Source organism: Malaclemys terrapin, chromosome 2 (genome assembly GCF_027887155.1).
Source record: "Malaclemys terrapin pileata isolate rMalTer1 chromosome 2, rMalTer1.hap1, whole genome shotgun sequence".
Classification (NCBI taxonomy): domain Eukaryota; kingdom Metazoa; phylum Chordata; order Testudines; family Emydidae; genus Malaclemys; species Malaclemys terrapin.
This window is the reverse complement of record NC_071506.1, coordinates 248142264-248160683: the sequence shown is the minus strand read 5'-3', so window position 1 is coordinate 248160683 and position 18420 is coordinate 248142264. Positions and strand designations below refer to the sequence as shown.

Sequence of the window (18420 nt, the reverse complement as noted above, 5' to 3'; positions counted from 1 at the left end):
AAATAATTGGGATTAATTTCATATATGTTTCTTTATAACAACTCTTCAAGTAGTAATACTTTCAGTTCAAATTTGACTTCATAACTACAGCACTATAATTTATGTCTTCCAGAATACTGTCTTTTACTAGTGTACTTGCATTTCCCAAGAGCAACCTGTGCAGTTGATTCTTAGAATGGCACACTTGTAAATGCTTCCTTTCATTTTTAGTTTAATTGGAAAATCTAAGTGAAAACCCTCATGGGCAAGCCAGAAGCAAAACAGAAGAAGCTAGATTTTAGCCCCATGTACTTTGCATTAGTAAATGTTATCTGAAGCTCGGTGTTAAAATCTAATAAGATTTTTTAAGAGTCCATTTGCATACATGTAAGTTTATAGTGCATTGATGGAACCGGAAAGCAGCCTGGGAACCTTGTCTTCCACTTGAGCACTCTGACTCCTCCAGTCAGAATAATCAAAGCAGCTATGGTGAGATTCGTAGCCCTGCTTTTGAAGACCATTTCCCCCCTTTGTTTTTGTTACAGTGGTTGAAAATAGAGGACTGCTTGACATCTCTCACGCCTTTTTAAGCAACATCCGGAGGAGTCCCTGGATGCTTGGGTACTGCAAAATTTTACATAACAAAAAGTTGCCATTTCTATTTCCTATTACCACTTTACATCTTCAAAGCTCTGCACAAATTAATCTTTATCACAGCATTTTGTAAGTGTATTATTTAGCATTCAGTGCTAAAGGTAAAATGTTTATATTAAAAACCCAAACTACATGAAACCTACCCGCTTTCTGGTGTCTTTACAAACCCACGTCAGCCCAGATTCTCCAAAAAAGAATTTGCTACCCAAGATCCATAAACCTGGAAATCCTGGATGCCCCATCATCTCAAGCATTGGCACCTTAACAGCAGGATTGTCTGGCTATGTGGACTCTCTCCTCAGGCCCTACGCTACCAGCACTCCCAGCTATCTTCACAACACCACTGACTTCCTGAGGAAACTACAATCCATTGGTGATCTTCCAGAAAACACCATCCTGGCTACTATGGATGTAGAAGCCCTCTACACCAACATTCCACACAAAGATGGACTACAAGCCATCAGGAATAGCATCACGGCAAACCAGGTGACTGAACTTTGTGACTTTGTCCTCACCCACAACTATTTCACCTTTGGGGACAATATATACCTTCAAGTCAATGGCACTGCTATGGGTACCCGCATGGCCCCACAGTATGCCAACATCTTTATGGCTGACTTAGAAAAACGCTTCCTTAGCTCTCGTTCTCTAACGCCCCTACTGTACTTGCGCTACATTGATGATATCTTCATCATCTGGACCCATGGAAAAGAAGCCCTTGATGAATTCCACCATGATTTTAACAATTTCCATCCCATCATCAACCTCAGCCTAGACCAATCCACACAAGCGGTCCATTTCCTAGACACTACTGTGCTAATAAGCAATGGTCATATAAACACCACCCTATACCGGAAACCCACTGACCGCTATACTTACCTACATGCCTCCAGCTTCCATCCAGGACACACCACACAGATCCATTGTCTACAGCCAAGCTCTAAGATACAACCGCATTTGCTCCAATCCCTCAGACAGAGATAAACACCTACAAGATCTCTATCAAGCATTCTTAAAACTACAATACCCACCTGCTGAAGTGAAAAAACAGATTGACAGAGCCAAAAGAATACCCAGAAGCCACCTACTACAGGACAGGCCCAACAAAGAAAATAACAGAACGCCACTAGCCGCCACCTTCAGCCCCCAACTGAAACCACTCCAGCGCATCATCAAAGATCTACAACCTATCCTGAAAGATGATCCCTCACTCTCACAGATCTTGGGAGACAGACCAGTCCTCGCTTACAGACAGCCTCCCAACCTTAAGCAAATACTCACCAGCAACCACACACCACACAACAAAAACACTAACCCAGGAACCTATCCTTGCAACAAAGCCCGATGCCAGCTCTGTCCACGTATCTATTCAAGTGACACCATCATAGGACCTAACCACATCAGCCACACCATCAGGGGTTCGTTCACCTGTACATCTACCAACGTGAAATATGCCATCATGTGCCAGCAATGCCCCTCTGCCATGTACATTGGCCAAACTGGAAAGTCTCTACGCAAAAGAATAAATGGACACAAATCTGACATCAGGAATCATAACATTCAAAAACCAGTGGGAGAACACTTCAACCTCTCTAATCACTCAGTGACAGACTTGAAGGTGTCAGTTTTGCAACAAAAAAACTTCAAAAACAGATTCCAAAGAGAGACTGCTGAACTCGAATTAATATGCAAATTAGACACAATTAACGTAGGTCTAAACAGAGACTGGGAATGGTTGGGTCATTACACTAATTGAATTCCCCCCCCCCCCCCCCATGTTAAGTTCTCCTCACACCTTCTATGGGTCATCTCGATTATCACTTCCAAGTTTTTTCTTCTACTGCTACTTATAGCTCATTTCAATTGATTGGCCTCTTACAATTGGTATGCGTACTTCCACCTTTTCATGTTCTCTGTATGTATAAGTATCTTCTGTCTGTGTGTTCCACTCTATGCAGCTGAAGAAGTGAGCTGTAGCCCACGAAAGCTTATGCTCAAATAAATTTGTTAGTCTCTAAGGTGCCATAAAGTACTCCTGTTCTTTTTGCGGATACAAACTAACACGGCTCCTACTTTGAAACCTGTCAAAAAAGAAGTGTAACACTTCAAGTAAACATGAGTCATTGTATGGTACAGTGTTGCAATCATGCTAAGTTCATCAATTCACATAGCAAGAAGCCATACAGGTGAGCTCCTACTCCATTGGGTCTTCCCACCTCAAAGGAGTAGCTGTGACTGGAGCCCTACACTCCCATTAACAGAGGCCAGGGAGGTGGCCCCTAATCTCCAGACCTCTGATGCAGAAAAAATTAGAAAACTTGTCACTATGATTTTTTTTAAAAGTCTAGTTTCATGATGGATCTACTTAAAATTGTTGATTTTGTATGAGATTAGCATGACTCAGCAAACAAAAGTGAAATTTGGTGGACCCAAAATTCTATGAACACAATCAACTGGTATGATTCACTTCAGCAAAACTCATGCAGGCGACAAAAAGGCCTATGTTCATCTTTACAGAGGGGAAAGCAATCGCCTTTATCTCTGGCATTCTATTACAGCCCACTGTGTGGTTTTCAAGTTCAGATCTGTTAAACTGCATTTACCTTGAAAACTTTACCTTCGGGTACACAATATAGGTATAAAATAGTTGGCTCATGCATTTGTCATTCTGTATCACATATGATATTTTAGCTGATTTTAAACAAAGTGCGCAAGTTACATTATTGAAAGAACATGTCAAGACATAAGGCTAGGTAAAGCTTGAGGAACAGACCCTGATGGTGAATATTTTTCTCAAATACAAGTGAAAGTCAACTGCAATTAATGTTGTGCTTTTTTCTCTATCGGTGGTTCTCAACCAGGGGTACATGTACCCCTGGGGGAATGCAGAGGTCTGCCAGGGGGTACATCAAGTCATCTAGATATTTGCCTAATTTTACAGCAGGCTACCTAGAAAGCACTAGCAAAGTCAGTACATACTAAAATTTGATACCGACAATGACTTGTTTATATTGCTCTATATACTATACTCTGAAATGTAAGTACAATAATTATATTCCAACTGATTTATTTTATAGCTCTATGGTAAAAATGAGGAAGTAAGCACCTTTTCAGTAATAATGTGCTGTGATACTTTTGTATTTTTATATCTGATTTTATAAGCAAGTAGTTTTTAAGTGAGGTGGAACTTGGGGTACGCAAGATAAATCAGACTCCTGAAAGGGGTACAGTTGTCTGGAAAGGATGAGAGCTACTGCCCTATACCACTTTTATACAGAGTATAAAGTGCAAGTGTGGCAGGAGAGCCAACATCAGCAGAACTCTTTAGGGGACTCTTTGAACCTTTAGATATTTTGAAAGATTTATACCCATTCACTATATAATGGAGGCACTAGCCACAGCTCATAGTTAAGGCTGAGTTTTGAACTTGAAACAGGGATTTGACCTCTTTTCTCAGAGGGACACAGTATATCCTATCCAACATACCATACATACTTGGGAACAAAATGAATTTTCTAAGAATATACAAATAAATCTATTAATTAGTTTAGTAATTAATATTAAAAGGACCCATTTATAAATTAGCCCTTGATGTCAGTCCAATTTTGGCCCGAATCTTTTTAATGGGACAACACACTCTTCAAACTTTATACTGTATATAGTTAAAACATATAGGCTAAATGGGAAGAAATGAGGCTGTAAACATATTAATAACTAAAGCTGGATCAAAATAACATTTTTGAAAACAGATTTTCATGAAGGAAATATCCCAAACCCGAATGTTTTTTCTAAATTTATAAAGTTGCTTTTAAAAATTTTCAGCCAATTTTTAAACACGCAAATGTTTGTTCAGAAAAGAATTAGATAAATTCATGGAGGATAGTTCCATCAATGGCTATAACCAGGATGGGCATGTTTGGTGTCCCTAGCCTCTGTTTGCCAGAAGCTGGGAACGGGCAACAGGGTATGGATCACTTGAGGATTACCTGCTCTATTCGTTCCCTCTGGGGCACCTGGCATTAGCAATTGTCGGACGACAGGATACTGGGCTAAATGGACCTTTGGTCTGACCCAGTATGGCCGTTCTTATGTTTATTTCATTTTGAAACCAGACTTTTAAAAAAAAATTCACAAATTTTTACTATGTTTTGAGAAGCTCTATTATTAATGACAGTTACTGATTGTGGACAGAGTCTGGTCACCAGCTCATGTCACTGTGAAATAGGGCCAATGTGACATCAGAGAGTACTCCTCATCTGCAGTTAATTGGTATGCTTTAATTCTGTTGCTGTGGCCTGAAAGGGACTTTGTCAGGTGTTCTCATAGGTAGAAGACTTAGCCCAACTGATTACTGCTCTTAAAGACTCCATGGTCACATGCTACCAGCTCCACTCGTGGGACAACATCTCCCTCTAACAAAAACTTCTGTGCTTTCTCAGAGGGTAGTTCTACACCGATGCGTACACTTAAATGAAGTAGTACTCCCTGCTGCATAAAGATGCAATCTCACTCTAAGCATGGAGCTCATCAATGGGGGAAATGGATGCCCCCCTCTAAGCCCTTCACGTCCCCAGTTATCTCCCCCTCCATATGCTTGGTGAGCCTTCTGTACCCTCTTACATTCTAACCTCTCTCTCTCTGAAAATGACTTCCATTTTCACCTTCCCCATTCATGTGGATCCCAATCCCACAAGTGGTACTTGTTATATATTTGTACAAACACATAAAGAGATTGTAACCTTCAGAATTATCTAAGGTAAATATGAAATTTATAATAAAAAACAATCCAAGGAAATTCCCAGACAGAAAACTACATTAAATTGGAATTAAAATGGAAAATACACATCAGTAATTTAGGGTAAAAATATTACAAGTTTGTTGTAATTATCACACATATATTATAAATCCAGAAAATTCAGAGTTAAGGTTAAATTTAAAAGAAATACAAACATGTTAAGGTATCCAAACAACCGTAACTGTGTTCTGCAGTGATTAATTACATTAAACTGGTTTTTAGGGACAGATTATGAAGAAAAAAAAAAAACCCTAATTTTTTCACTATAGGACACAGTTAAGATTGTGTGGGTGACATACTTGTTCATTACCATACTTAAATATGTTTGTATTTCTTAAGTTGAATTTTAACTCTGATTTTCATGTTTATTTTTGGGATAACTGCAACATTTTTCTAATTTTTTTTACCCTTATATTATGAATGTTTGCCCAACGTTAATTCAAGTTTGTCTTTTATTTGTTTACTCTGAAGAGAACCCTTATTCTAACATATAGCTCCTAGATAAAGGCAAATGACAAGCTTCACTGTTTTATGTTTATAACCTGTTAAAGTACAGTGTCTTTAGGACAGCAGGGCCAACTGCTGAAAGCAGTGAGACAAATTCTGGATTGCACTACACTCTTGCAGAGATTAAAAAAAGTAAATAACTCAGGGCCAGGTATAAATCCCATTTAAGTCAAGAGGCTTGGAACAGATCAAAAGTGCTTAAATATTACAGTGCTTTACTCTTTAGAAAAGCTGATAGATAACACACAGATACATGGAGAAGTCTGGAACTAACCTCATCTGTAATACCCATGTATATCTGCTGAAATTCACACAGACTTTAAAAAAGGTGGATGTGCATATCCTCACATTTTAAACAGCTATGGGGTGCGCTAGCACAATGAACGTCATGATCATACAAAGAGTGGATGTGTTATGTCCAGTTCGGTTTTGCATACACTGACATTACACTTCCCCCACCCTTACCCCACAGAAATGTCTAGTCTGGCATAATGACTATGCATCACATAAAAAGAACGTATTCCATCAGAAAGCTGTTGAAAGACAACACATAGCATGTGACTGGTCGCCTTATTCTCAAAACCTGCCAGTATAGATGAACATCTCCTGCAAGGCGAGGCAGACAAACAGATAGTGAGAGAGCAAGAGGAGGAAGAACAAGGCATCCTACTCTGTAGAGTTTGCCTGAGAGGATTGAGAGGCTTTGTTGTACTACTGAGCTCTATTATCTCTGAAGATACTGTACCCCTCAGAAATAAGTACTTGGTACATCCTGATTATAGGCTAAAATGCAGATGCATTGTTGGGGAAGGTTTCATTTTATTTCACTGACAGAACCTTTTGGCATATGTAAGCAAGAATTTGTCCCAGTATATCAAATGCTTCCTGTAACTCCTTTTGTACAATAATTACAGAAGATTTTTTTTAAGTTACTGCTTTTTTCTCCATGTCTTCAAAGGCAGGCACATATTTCTACAACAGGCTATGTACAGTCAGAACTATAAATCATTTTTCTTAGCACTATATGTGATATTTTAACATAATTCACCCAGAAGCAACAAATTTCAAAGCCTTACTTGAGTTAATACATTTTGGAATGAAAATTATATACAAGCCTCTAAACCAGGGGTCGGCAACGTTTGGCACGCGGCTCGCCAGGGTAAGCACCCTGGCGGGCCGGGCCAGTTTTATTTACCTGCTGACGCGGCAGGTTCGGCTGATCACAGCCCCCACTGGCTGCAGTTCGCCGTCCCGGGCCAATGGGGGCGGCAAGAAGCTGCAGCCAGCACATCGCTCGCCCACACCGCGTGCCGAACGTTGCCGACCCCTGCTCTAAACTTTTCATACATACACATTAAATTAGGTTCGCCTGTGCACGGAACTGACATCTCAGTTTCTCTTCCTTTGAGTTCTTAATGTTACAGCATAAAGGTCAAATCCAGGTCCCATTCAAGTCAATGATAATTTTACAACCCCTTCAGTGGGATCGAGACTTAGCCCAAATATATATTTAAAGAAACAAAAACCCTTTCATGTTTTAAAAAAAAAGAAAAGAAAGAAAAACTTCCATTTGGAGACATCCAGAGCCATGACTTTATTTTATTTTATTTTTTAAGGTCTGAGATATGCAAGATATAAGTTTGAGAGCTATGATTCTGAGGTGTAGACACTTGAAAAATAAAATAAAGAATATGGTTTAATACAAAGTGATACATAGTTCATACACAAAATTAGTGAAGAGTTTAATTGGATTTTAAGTATTTGCTTTCCAGTCTAGGTAGCAGCTAAAAAGAACATTGATACAATCTCATACAGAGCAATGTTAAAAATAGAGGTCATGGTGCAAAAATCTTATTATTTAGACTGTCTGTTCTTTGAGAAAGGGCCAATTTTTTCTTGTGTGTGTGTGTATAGTGCCTAGCACAATGGGGTCATGATCCTTGACCAGGACATCTAGGTACTACTCTATTACAAAAAGTTGATACTAATAATTTCAACTGAGGTAATGCTGAAGATATGCTAGGAACTATAAAAACATTTGAAAGGAATAGTCCATGCCCTATAGAGTTTATAATCTTAAAAACATCACCACCATCACAGAAAAATTTGATCTACTTATTGAAGACAAATGAGAAAAAGAGTAGTAGTTATATGGACCAGTTCAGGAAGTGCATTATTCCAAGGGCTTCATGCAAAATAACAGAGACACTAAACTGAGCATTGGGGCTGACTTTATTGGCACTGGGAAAGGACAAGGAGCTATATGATAAATGTTTCTTCTTCTTAAATATACCCTAGCCCATATATGACACTAAAGTTAGGAGGACCTCTCCCATTTTCACCTCAGTTTTCCATCTCATCACACTTGCTTTCTGTATACATAATAATTCCTCTTGTATTGGCAAAAGCCAAGACGAAAATGGCTCATCATTTACAATGTTTTGTTTCTCTCAGTACTGTCAACCCCAAGCCTTCAAAAATAATGATTAACTTCATGAAAATCATGAGATTTTAAAAATTAGACTGATTTTTTATAATTTACCTTCTGACTTTGGAGTCTTTTGGGTTCATATTTTCAAACAACAATGAAAAGAATAAAGTAACAAAGTTCAGCACGAACTTTTTGCTCAGACTCAGCTACTACTAGGGTTCTTCCTTCAGGATTGCTCAGCCAACATCCTAGATCATCTCTCACCTAAATAGCTACTCTCACCTTCCTTATGTCAAAATTAGGTAACAAACCACCTGTCACAGTGATCCACTTAACAAATATTGATCCTGCTAATAAAAGGTTAACAGAGTGTTTAGGGCAAAGACTCCTGGCTTGTCACACTTTCTCCTTAGACATTGTTTCAGTCTGCAATCAGTACTACAATCAGATCTTGTACATAGAATCATAAAATATCAGGGTTGAAAGGGACCTCAGGAGGTCATCTAGTCCAACCCCCTGCTCAAAGCAGGACCAATCCCCAGACAGATTTTTGCCCCAGATCCCTAAATGGCCCCCTGAAGGATTGAACTCACAACCCTGGGTTTAGCAGCCCAATGCTCAAACCACTGAGCTATCCCGCCCCCACATACTTGCTTCATCTTAACTGGGCTCAAAGTTCTAGTCTATCTTACTCAAAGTCCAAAGCTACTACCCAATTGTCCTCATATGCCTCATTGGTACATCTCTTTCTACAATTTTAAGGTGTTTCTCCTCTCTGTAAGGAAGAAACATGGATGTTCATTAAACTGTTTTCCTAAAGTGCATGAAACACTTTGACAGTTTTATATCTATTCTTAATTCTCCATCATTTTCCCTTCAACCTCTGCATTATTCATGAATGTCATCCATTTCTAATTCCTATGACAAATAGAATTCTAATGACTTTATTTAGGATCAACATTTCCACTCACAATGTGAAAGAGAAAAAAAGTTAAAAGCAGCTGCGTCACTTGCTCCCGACTGATAGCACATAAAGACAAAGAAAAGACAGGCACACTTGGAAATGAGGAATCTATACCCAGTGTTTGCAGCCTGGTGCAGTGAACAGTGAAATAATGTGAACCTAACTTACTGTTTCAATAATTTCATTATTCATCAAGGAGGTGAACAACTCATCCATAAATGGAAGTAGCAAAATATTTCCTGTAGTATTTCAGAGATATGCAACTAGATTTAAGCTATTCTCTTATTTGTTTTTATAAACAGTTTTTTAAATGAATGCGATGAACATCATAAAACGTAGATTACTTTAAATATTAGCCAACACGTGTATACAACAATGTATATCCTATAACCACGTAGCCATTACAAACTGTTCCTTCATTGCGTGCTTTAATCCCTTTTAATGCACAGATGATTTAAAACATCAGTTTGTGTGTGTTTTACATATTACTGAAACACCATTGTTATAACAGCTTGATTGCAGCAATCCCCTCACATTTCAACTGTTTACAAGCTGTCTCACAGCCAGAGACAGAGTCAGACCTGGTGACTATTCCTCTGCCAACTGAAGTGAGAATATTGTTTTGATGTACAGAAATACAGTTTTTAAAAGTGAAGGTCTCCTGGCAGTTTCTCTGTAAACTACTATGGCAGCTGTGCTAGAGGTCATGAATATTTCATAAGGGCTGTCCATGCAGTCAAGCCAGCATCGCTAAGCAAAATTCCCATAGCAACATTCACATAGATTTACTCATCGCTAAAAGATGCATCAGCTCAGGAAGTGCTCTAATGCTACTCTTATTATTCTAGAAGATGTTATTGCTTGAACTCTTCTTTAAAAGCTGAAATTATTTTACTAATAATCCTGATTTTTTTTTTTTACTTTTTCTAGCAATAGTTGCTTTGCAGCTCCTAAAACTAAGCAATCAAACTAGAGCAACCCTGACATTACTAAACTGTGGTTAACCAAAACTCCTGTTATCCAAAGATCAGCTAGCATCTTTTAAGGGGTAAGTGAAGGAGGGGGAAAACAAGATTTACTGTTTCTGTTATGGAAATGAAACTCCATTTGCATAGCATAGAAGTGCAGCAGGAGTGAGGCTGCAGAGAGATATCCAGGAATACTGAATGACCAACAGGCTCCAGCACCTCTTGAAAAAGGTGGTTTGGGAATTCTTATCTGTTAAAATTATAATTCTCAAAAAAGACTTGGTAATCCCCTCCTTCCCTCTTTGTCTAAGCCTTCTGGCCTTCAGAAAGCTGTCTCTCTGTGCATCCTGGTGACTGTCTGAACTGGCCAGTTCTCTCTAATCAAGTGTATCCCAATAATCTGAATTCCTGCTGTGATGAAGGTTTAGGTGACCCCAAGAACATTGTAAAACTGAGGTACCATAAATGAATAGAGGTGAAGCTGAATATATAAGGAAACTGATAAAGTGGGAGAGGAAAGAGTGGGTACAGAAAGATCACAGGAAAGAAGGCACAGAGAAATGGAGGAGAGAAGTAAATGGAAAAAGGAAGTGAGAGAGGGAACAGAGAGAAAGTAGATGAGAAAGACTAGATTCCAGTAAACTTCTTAAAACCACATATGAATACAACAGAAAAAAAATTAAAACTCAGGAAAAAGAGACCTTGGAAAAAAAATACATTGGAAATGGCACCAAGATCTGAGACACAGCAAAAGGAAAGAAAAAAAAGATAAAAGAATGAGGAAAAACAAACAAGGGACGCATATATATCATAAGTACTTAATCATAAATACAACTGATGCAAAGAATTAAAATGCATAGCAGAGAGAAACATACACACATACTTTTGTAGTATTGTGACTATATAACTTCGCACTTGCATATGCATCTAATGGAAAATACATAAGCATGTTGGTGAGACCTAAGCCTCATTTAGTGTTTATTAATCTGCCACTACCTGCCAGGAGCATGGAAGTACAGTAGAATTTCTGTGAGGGTCTCAAACTTCTCACAAGGGGTTTTGAAATCCTGATTGCCCCTACTTTAGTAGGTAAGTGAAATTTGGTTTCCTTAACAAGAAACCCAATACAATCCTCTTAAAGAAAATGGGCCCGTGTAACTGCCTGTCTTTACTTATACATGCCATGTAGGGAACAATCCTGTACATGATGGATAAAAACTGGACTTCCAATGCCAAACTTCTATGATTGAATGATATACATGATTTATGGGGCCAAATCATGCTCCAACAAGACCCCCATAAAAAGGGACTTCATGACTTGTCCCTGTGTACTAGGAATCGATAGGTTATATAACAAAATACAAAAGTTAGTTCAGTTCTTTAAGTAACTAAACTATTTTTTAAGCCAACTGAGTCTCCTAATACAGACAGGGCAATCAAGAACGGCAACTTTTGTCTTTAATCAGTTTATTTGATAAGTGCAATTTCCAAAAACGTATGTAATTTCCTTACAAGAGATCTTAGGAGGTATTTTTTAAAAAAATATTTAGAAAAACATTTCTACCGGTAAGCAAATGAAACAAGCTCTTAGAAAAAGAACAGGTTCATGAACCTGTGATGTGAAGAAGTGCCTTACCTTTGCTTTTTCCAGCTGTGCCTGGGCCTGCCGCTCTGCCTCTCTCCGCACTGCCTCCCTGTCTTCCTCCAGAGATACATCTGAATCAGATGGACGGCTAGTGTAGGAATCCGCCGAACCCTGCACAGGAAAAGGAGAAATAATGTTACAAATAGATGCAGCATTTGCAATAAAAGGATGAAGTGTTCCCGTACCTCTTCCCTAATTGTACGTTTGTAGAAATACCTTGAAAAGAAAAAAGAAAAATACAGCAGCAGAGACAATCAGTTAGAAAAAAAATATTAAGTCAGGGTTTCAAATCTGGAGACCATCCAAAAGTCAGGTCTCTCTCCGGTGGTTTATTTCCTGCCCTGTCCCCACATTCTAATTAGTATGCTTTTTGGTAAGCAGAGCTGGTTTCTGTGTAGAGCAACGGCAGTGGTGCAGTGCAGGGCTGAAGGACATACAACAGTTTCAAGGATAGCTCCATAAAAATCAAAACCATAAACAAGGATATTTTAATGCCAGTGACAGAACAGATTGAATAAAAAAATGCAAAGTCAGTATTAACAATTACTATTACACAAGATCACTGCAGAGAGCTTTAACCCATGCCTTCCATTTTAATTTTAGGGCACCTAACACTCTTCCCATCAGAAATGAACATGGCTCAAATCCATCTCAGCCCTTTAGCAAAAACATGCAAATGACCACAAATCAAGTTCCAGCTGATTAAATGTGTCTCAGCTCAACACCTGTGTGCAAGTATTGTTACAATGGAACTAGTCAGAATACCAGAATAGTTGCAGCTCTGATTTTTGTCTCATCTTACAATCACAAGAAGAGAATTCTGCTAATTCAAACAGAATGAAAGCAACTGTCTTCCCTTACTGTACAATTAATAAATAAATATACTAACAATGAAAACATAGGGCTTACACAGATATCAGAATTCTTCAGCCGTCCTCCTTTGGCTCTTTTCAGAAGCCTGATCCAGGTGGCCTTCATTAGCCAGACAGCTCAGTTATTGTCCGCAGCTGCAGCGCCCGGCACTGATTCTCACAAAACATGTGCACACTGAGCACCGCAGAATCACTGCTCCTTTCCTATCCATGCTCTGCTGCAAGCTCCTTCCTTCTCTTTCCTCTGCCCTTCAAGCTTTCAGACACCCTGTTCTGAAGTATTTAGTGCAAGTAAATACTTAAATTTTCCAATGCCAGTAAAAAAGACTTTAATAATGAAAAAAAGCCCAGTATATTGGTTCAAGTATATTGTAAGAGATGTTTCAACTCAATGCAGGAGATCATACAGGAAAAGGTCTTTGTTGTTATTTATTTAATTTTTTTTTTTGCCTGTTAAAAATAGTATTTATAGGAGAACCTTTTAAAATCCGGTGCAAAATGTATTCAGTGATATTTACAAGTACAAAGTTCATTTCATCTCTTCAGAGATTGGATGGGGGTGGGGTAAGAGGCTTTTCACATCACTGGGCATGCTCCATATGTACAGCCTTTTACGCAGATGCTCACATCACACTGTGTTGTTAGTCTATGTCAAATTGCCATTTTACATCTCAAGGGTAAACAGCTGGAAAATAGCAAGGTCCCTCCAAATCTGGAATAGCTGTTACAGTGTCTTATTTTTATCACTTATCAAACTACATTTCTCTCTCAGAAAATCCAGTTCTGTCATATATGCTCCTCAGTCCCAATTTAAAACACTGAGTCAGATTCTGATCTCAGTTACAATGTAAATCTCGAATAAAACCAATTTATTCTGTTTACTCTGATGTACAAGAAGAGTTTGACCTACTAATTGTGTCATTTTTCCCACACTAGAAACCAGTAGGTAAGAAAAGCAGTGAATAATTGCAACACACACATACACACACAAATACTGGATGCTAAAGGTCAAAAATATATTTAGTTTTGTGCATTTAGTTTTAATTTGGTTTAGTCAGTCATAACCTATAATCATTGCCCAAAATGGTAAGTGATTGACATAGCTCTGTGTGTTCAACTAGGACATTCATGACACAAATTCACAGGCAGCTATGCACAATCTAAGTGCAAAAGAAAATCTCACTCTAGCTGACTTTGGAGTGTCTGCCTTTTATATAAATTCAGTTACATGAAAAAGGCAGGATAATAGGAAATTCTAGCTGAGAGCAGCAGTCACAAAAAATCTGGTATAGTAAGTCAGACCTTCTTAAAGAATTAGAGGCATGTGGCTGGGAATGTCTAAGGACCAAATTCTGCTCTTATTTATGTCTGTGAAAAACAGAAGTAACTCCCCTACAGCCATTGGAATACTCTGGATTTACGCTACCCGTGTAACTGCTAACATACTTTGACCCTATATTAGTAGTTTAAAAGAAAGGGAGAATTCTTAACTTTCAAAAACTTTTCTCTAGAAGTTATAATAGTTATAATTTTGAATTCTGATGAAGCTGCCTTTGAACTGACATCCAGGAAACTACTCTTCAATAAATGTTTTGCTTACTGTGAATGCAATACATATATTAGGCTAATTTTTCTAATTAACAATGGGGTGGAGGCAGGGGAGACTTCACAACCAAAACACTTACTATGCTAAGGAAAGGCACAAAAAAGCACCCACACAAGGAAGTAAAAATAAAATAAAACACACATTTCTATCTTGAATATTTTAGATAGTCTTGTCTGTTAGGAGAAGTACCAGAGGTTCTGTACATCTTAAAGTCCTTGTCTACATTAGTTTATTTTCTTAAAATTTCTCACCATTGCTACTACTGATACAGCTTCACTAGTGGCTACAATGGCAGAAAAGTAGTACAACAAGAGAGGTTTTAACTTAGGGTTACCATATTTTGAGTGTCCAAAAAGAGGACACTCCACGGGGCCCCGCCCAATTCCACCCCTTCCCCAAAGTCCCCGCCCCAACTCCGCCCCCTCCCCTGCTTCCCGCGAACATTTGATTCGCGGGAAGCCTGAAGCAGGCAGCAGGTAAACTGGGGGGGGGAGGAGGCGCGGCCCAGTCTACCCCCCACCCCCAACCGAGCGGCTCCCTCCGGCGGCCGGCGCCGGCCCCGGCCCCAGCCCCAGCGTCTCCAGCCTGGTTCAGCTCGGGCCCTGGGGTGCCAGCCCCGGGCCGAGCACCCCCGGCCCGCCCAGGACTGCCGGCCTGGCCCAGCACTGCCGGCCCGGCCCTGGCCCCCGGCCCAGCACCGCCAGCCTCCGGCCCGGCCCTTAGCCCAGCACCGCTGGCCCCCGGCCCAGCACAGCCCAGCCCCGGGCCCAGCACCCACCGGCCCAGCACCGCCGGCCCCGGCCCAGCACAGCCCAGCCCCAGCCCCGGGCCCAGCACCCACCGGCCCAGCACCGCCGGCCCCACATGTCCCTATTTTCCCGGACATGTTCGGCTTTTTGGGATTTCCCCCCAAATCCGGACGGGGATTTGAGGCCCAAAAAGCCGGACATGTCCGGGAAAATCCGTATGGTAACCCTATTTTAACTGCATCACTTATATCTCCTCTAAATGGTGTTAGGTGACACTGTGCTTAATACACTAGTGGCCAGTATCAGTTCTCCCATCATTACCAACAACAGTGCAGCTGCAACAGTTGGAAATGTTAAGAAGAATCCTCATCCAAATACAGCCTAATGGCGGTGCAGCGGCTGTGGACTCTCTGGGCACTCAGGAGTCCCAAGGGTATTGTACCTGCTTCAGGAAGATTGTTTCCTACAGCTCCCATAGATGTAACTCCACACTGCCTCTATTTCAGGTCTATACCTAGCCACACAATCAGACCTTGAATGGTATTTTAAAAACTGAAAAAAAACAAAAACAAAAAACTACTTTTATAATTTCCACAGGAATTCTAATGTGCCTCCTTTATGAATACATAGTATTTTTTCCATTCCAGAATGTGATATTACCTTTTTTATTATTATTAGCTTTTCTTCCCCCTGGGCAACACTAGAAAAAGGCAGTATAAATGGTTTTTGATCCCCATGAAAAGTCAGAGAGCTGGGAAGTAGAACCCTCAGCCCCAACTGGTCAGGCTGCCTGCTCAACTGAGCTGGGTCTGCTAAAATTGTACATAGACAGCTAATTTCTCCTTTTGGGCCAGTGAGTCCGTGTAATGCGCTGGCTGTGTACAAGGTTGGCCACAATCCCTCCACACTCCTAAAATGTTACAATGATCCAGCTTAATTTCGTGCTGCATGTACAAATCACACTGCTAAACAAGATTATTTTGCTAACGGCAAACACAGAGAGATGTAGATTTGCTGTAAAAAGGTGGAGAACAATGTAGAGATATGTCTGTAGAAGATTATAATTTAGAGACACTCTGTCATAAGGGACAGTATTATGAACACAGGAAAAGGCTGTGTGCAGCAGTTCACCAAAGATGCTCTCCAGTTTGTTTTATTAAAGTTATATTCCTTTCTCATTCACTGGTTTGTTATTTAATGAACCTCAAGGTTGCTACAGACAGGACTTTGGAACTCTGCACAGAACAACTTCTGTGCCCCCAGCACATGAGGACAGAGGCCAAAGGGCAGGGCAAGCCAGGAAAATGGTGGGCCTAAGGTCAATTTGATCTGTACCTATGCAGGCCAAGAAGCTATTCATCACAGCAGAGAGAAGTGTACTGTCCTCGGGGGTTATTAAAGCTGGGTGCAGGCTGGATCCTTCCCCTAGCTCCTCTTGAGCCAAGCCACCCAGGTTTTGTCCTGGTTCAGAAGGTTTACATTCCATTCTCCTGGAATATAGAATAGCTCTAGTGCTAGATGTTACCATGGTCTCTTTGGCTGCTCAGATGTTATTAGCATCAGCATTTACAGGAATCCATCTGGTATTGGGCAGATCTCAAGGCCAAATCCTGTTCCCCCCCCACACTCCACATCACAGGTAAAATCAGTGCTTCCCTTATTCATCATCATTACACTGACTCATGCTCCCTTTCCTTAGATCTTCACTTAAACACAGTATTGTTTATTTCAGATCTAAGGTATTATTTTGGAGTATGAATCCATGCATTTAAAGTATTTGTAGTTCCAATGTGACTACATTGGAGTAGGTACTTCCCCTCTGCCTGCAGGCTATGGCTGTCTTATTAAATTCCTTCATGTTTGAAGTGTTTCATCCTGTTGCTGAATTTCTATGTGCTTTACTTGCATGTAGAAACTCCTTGATTAGATGATTTTTTGAGAGTAGGTCTTTTTCATTTTTCTTATGTCTTCTGATACCCTAGTACGCCCTGGATATAGAGTTGCCAGGTAGAGAGAGAGAGAGAGAGTGTCTCTCAAATATATATGGGACGTTCCCGTCTGGTGATATCTGGACCGGTGATCTGCTAGGTCACTCCAATCTTCGACTCTGGGAGCCAGCCTTACCCTGCTCTGCTGTGAGAACCCCCCACTCCTGGTCTGTTCACGCACAGCCTCTGGCATGTAAGATGCTTCTTGGATAGTGCAGCCGAATGACACTAGACAATATCTCCGGTCCCAGACACAACCTTAGGAACCTTTGTCTTGCAGACACCCAACTTGACAAACTTATGATTGAATGGTATCCAATGCATTTATAAAGATGAACATTGGGGTGTAGGGTGTTCCCAGGAGGTACAGAACATCAGAATATATATATAATTTGAGAGAGCGACACACACACACACACACACACACACACACACACACACACGGTGGGCAAGGTAATATATTTTATTGGACCAACTTCTGTTGATGAAAGAGAAACTTTGGAGGTCTGAGGAAGGTTTTAGATATATTCTTCCCATCTCCCCTACTCAGATATAATACATATGGCATTTAAACATATTTATTCATCATAAAATAGCATGTTGTAGTATGTTTCCTTATGTCTTTATTCATTTAATGTTGAAAAACAATATTAAACCCAAAAGGATACATTTATTCAAGTCCTCAGTTGCTGCAAAATGAAATGCTGTGTCTCAGCTAACTCCCCATAGATCAGCAATGACCAAAATATAATCCAGAGAGTACTAAACATGGACCTTCAGTCATATTCATCTTTAACATAGATGTATGTCCCTTAGAGATTACTTGTGCCAACATTCAATTCCAGCCAGTCAGATTAAGTTGCAACATTGCAAGCTGAAATCTGTGGGCCACAAAACTCCTTATTAAAGTTGATGGTAGCTGCAATTTGCTTCATTATATGGAAAATCAGGGGCAATGCTTGGAATTCTGAAGATAAGCTGTCAATCAGTCCCACTGTTGGGCAAAGAAGCTACAGATGGTGAATGTGTGAACTCCGTATATGCGATATTTTCTTCTAGAGATCTAGGAAATATAACTTATTTGAATGACTATTTGAAGGAATGCCCCACTAACATCTTCATTAATAGGATATTATTTTGAAAATTATACATTCTATTTATATTAGAACTAAATAATCAGGGATCAATGTTTATTGAAAAAATACCAAGTCATTTATTTCAGTAGTGCCATTTTGAATTTGTGAAGTAAACTAAACTGAAGT

The 18420-nt window shown here is 39.8% G+C and overlaps 1 protein-coding gene across 4 annotated transcripts in view; it reads right to left on the bottom strand.

Annotated features, from left to right (window-relative positions):
• The window catches only part of CACNB2 (calcium voltage-gated channel auxiliary subunit beta 2), a 410979-nt gene that overhangs the window by 117811 nt on the left and 274748 nt on the right, over positions 1 to 18420 (bottom strand). For 3 of the 4 annotated variants that reach the window (XM_054020627.1, XM_054020628.1, XM_054020630.1), the window contains one exon: positions 11935 to 12054. In XM_054020627.1, the coding sequence (XP_053876602.1) occupies positions 11935 to 12054 (120 nt within the window). Of the gene's footprint in view, positions 1 to 11934; positions 12055 to 12852; positions 13207 to 18420 lie in introns of those variants that run through there. The other variant, XM_054020629.1, reaches the window with a different exon arrangement.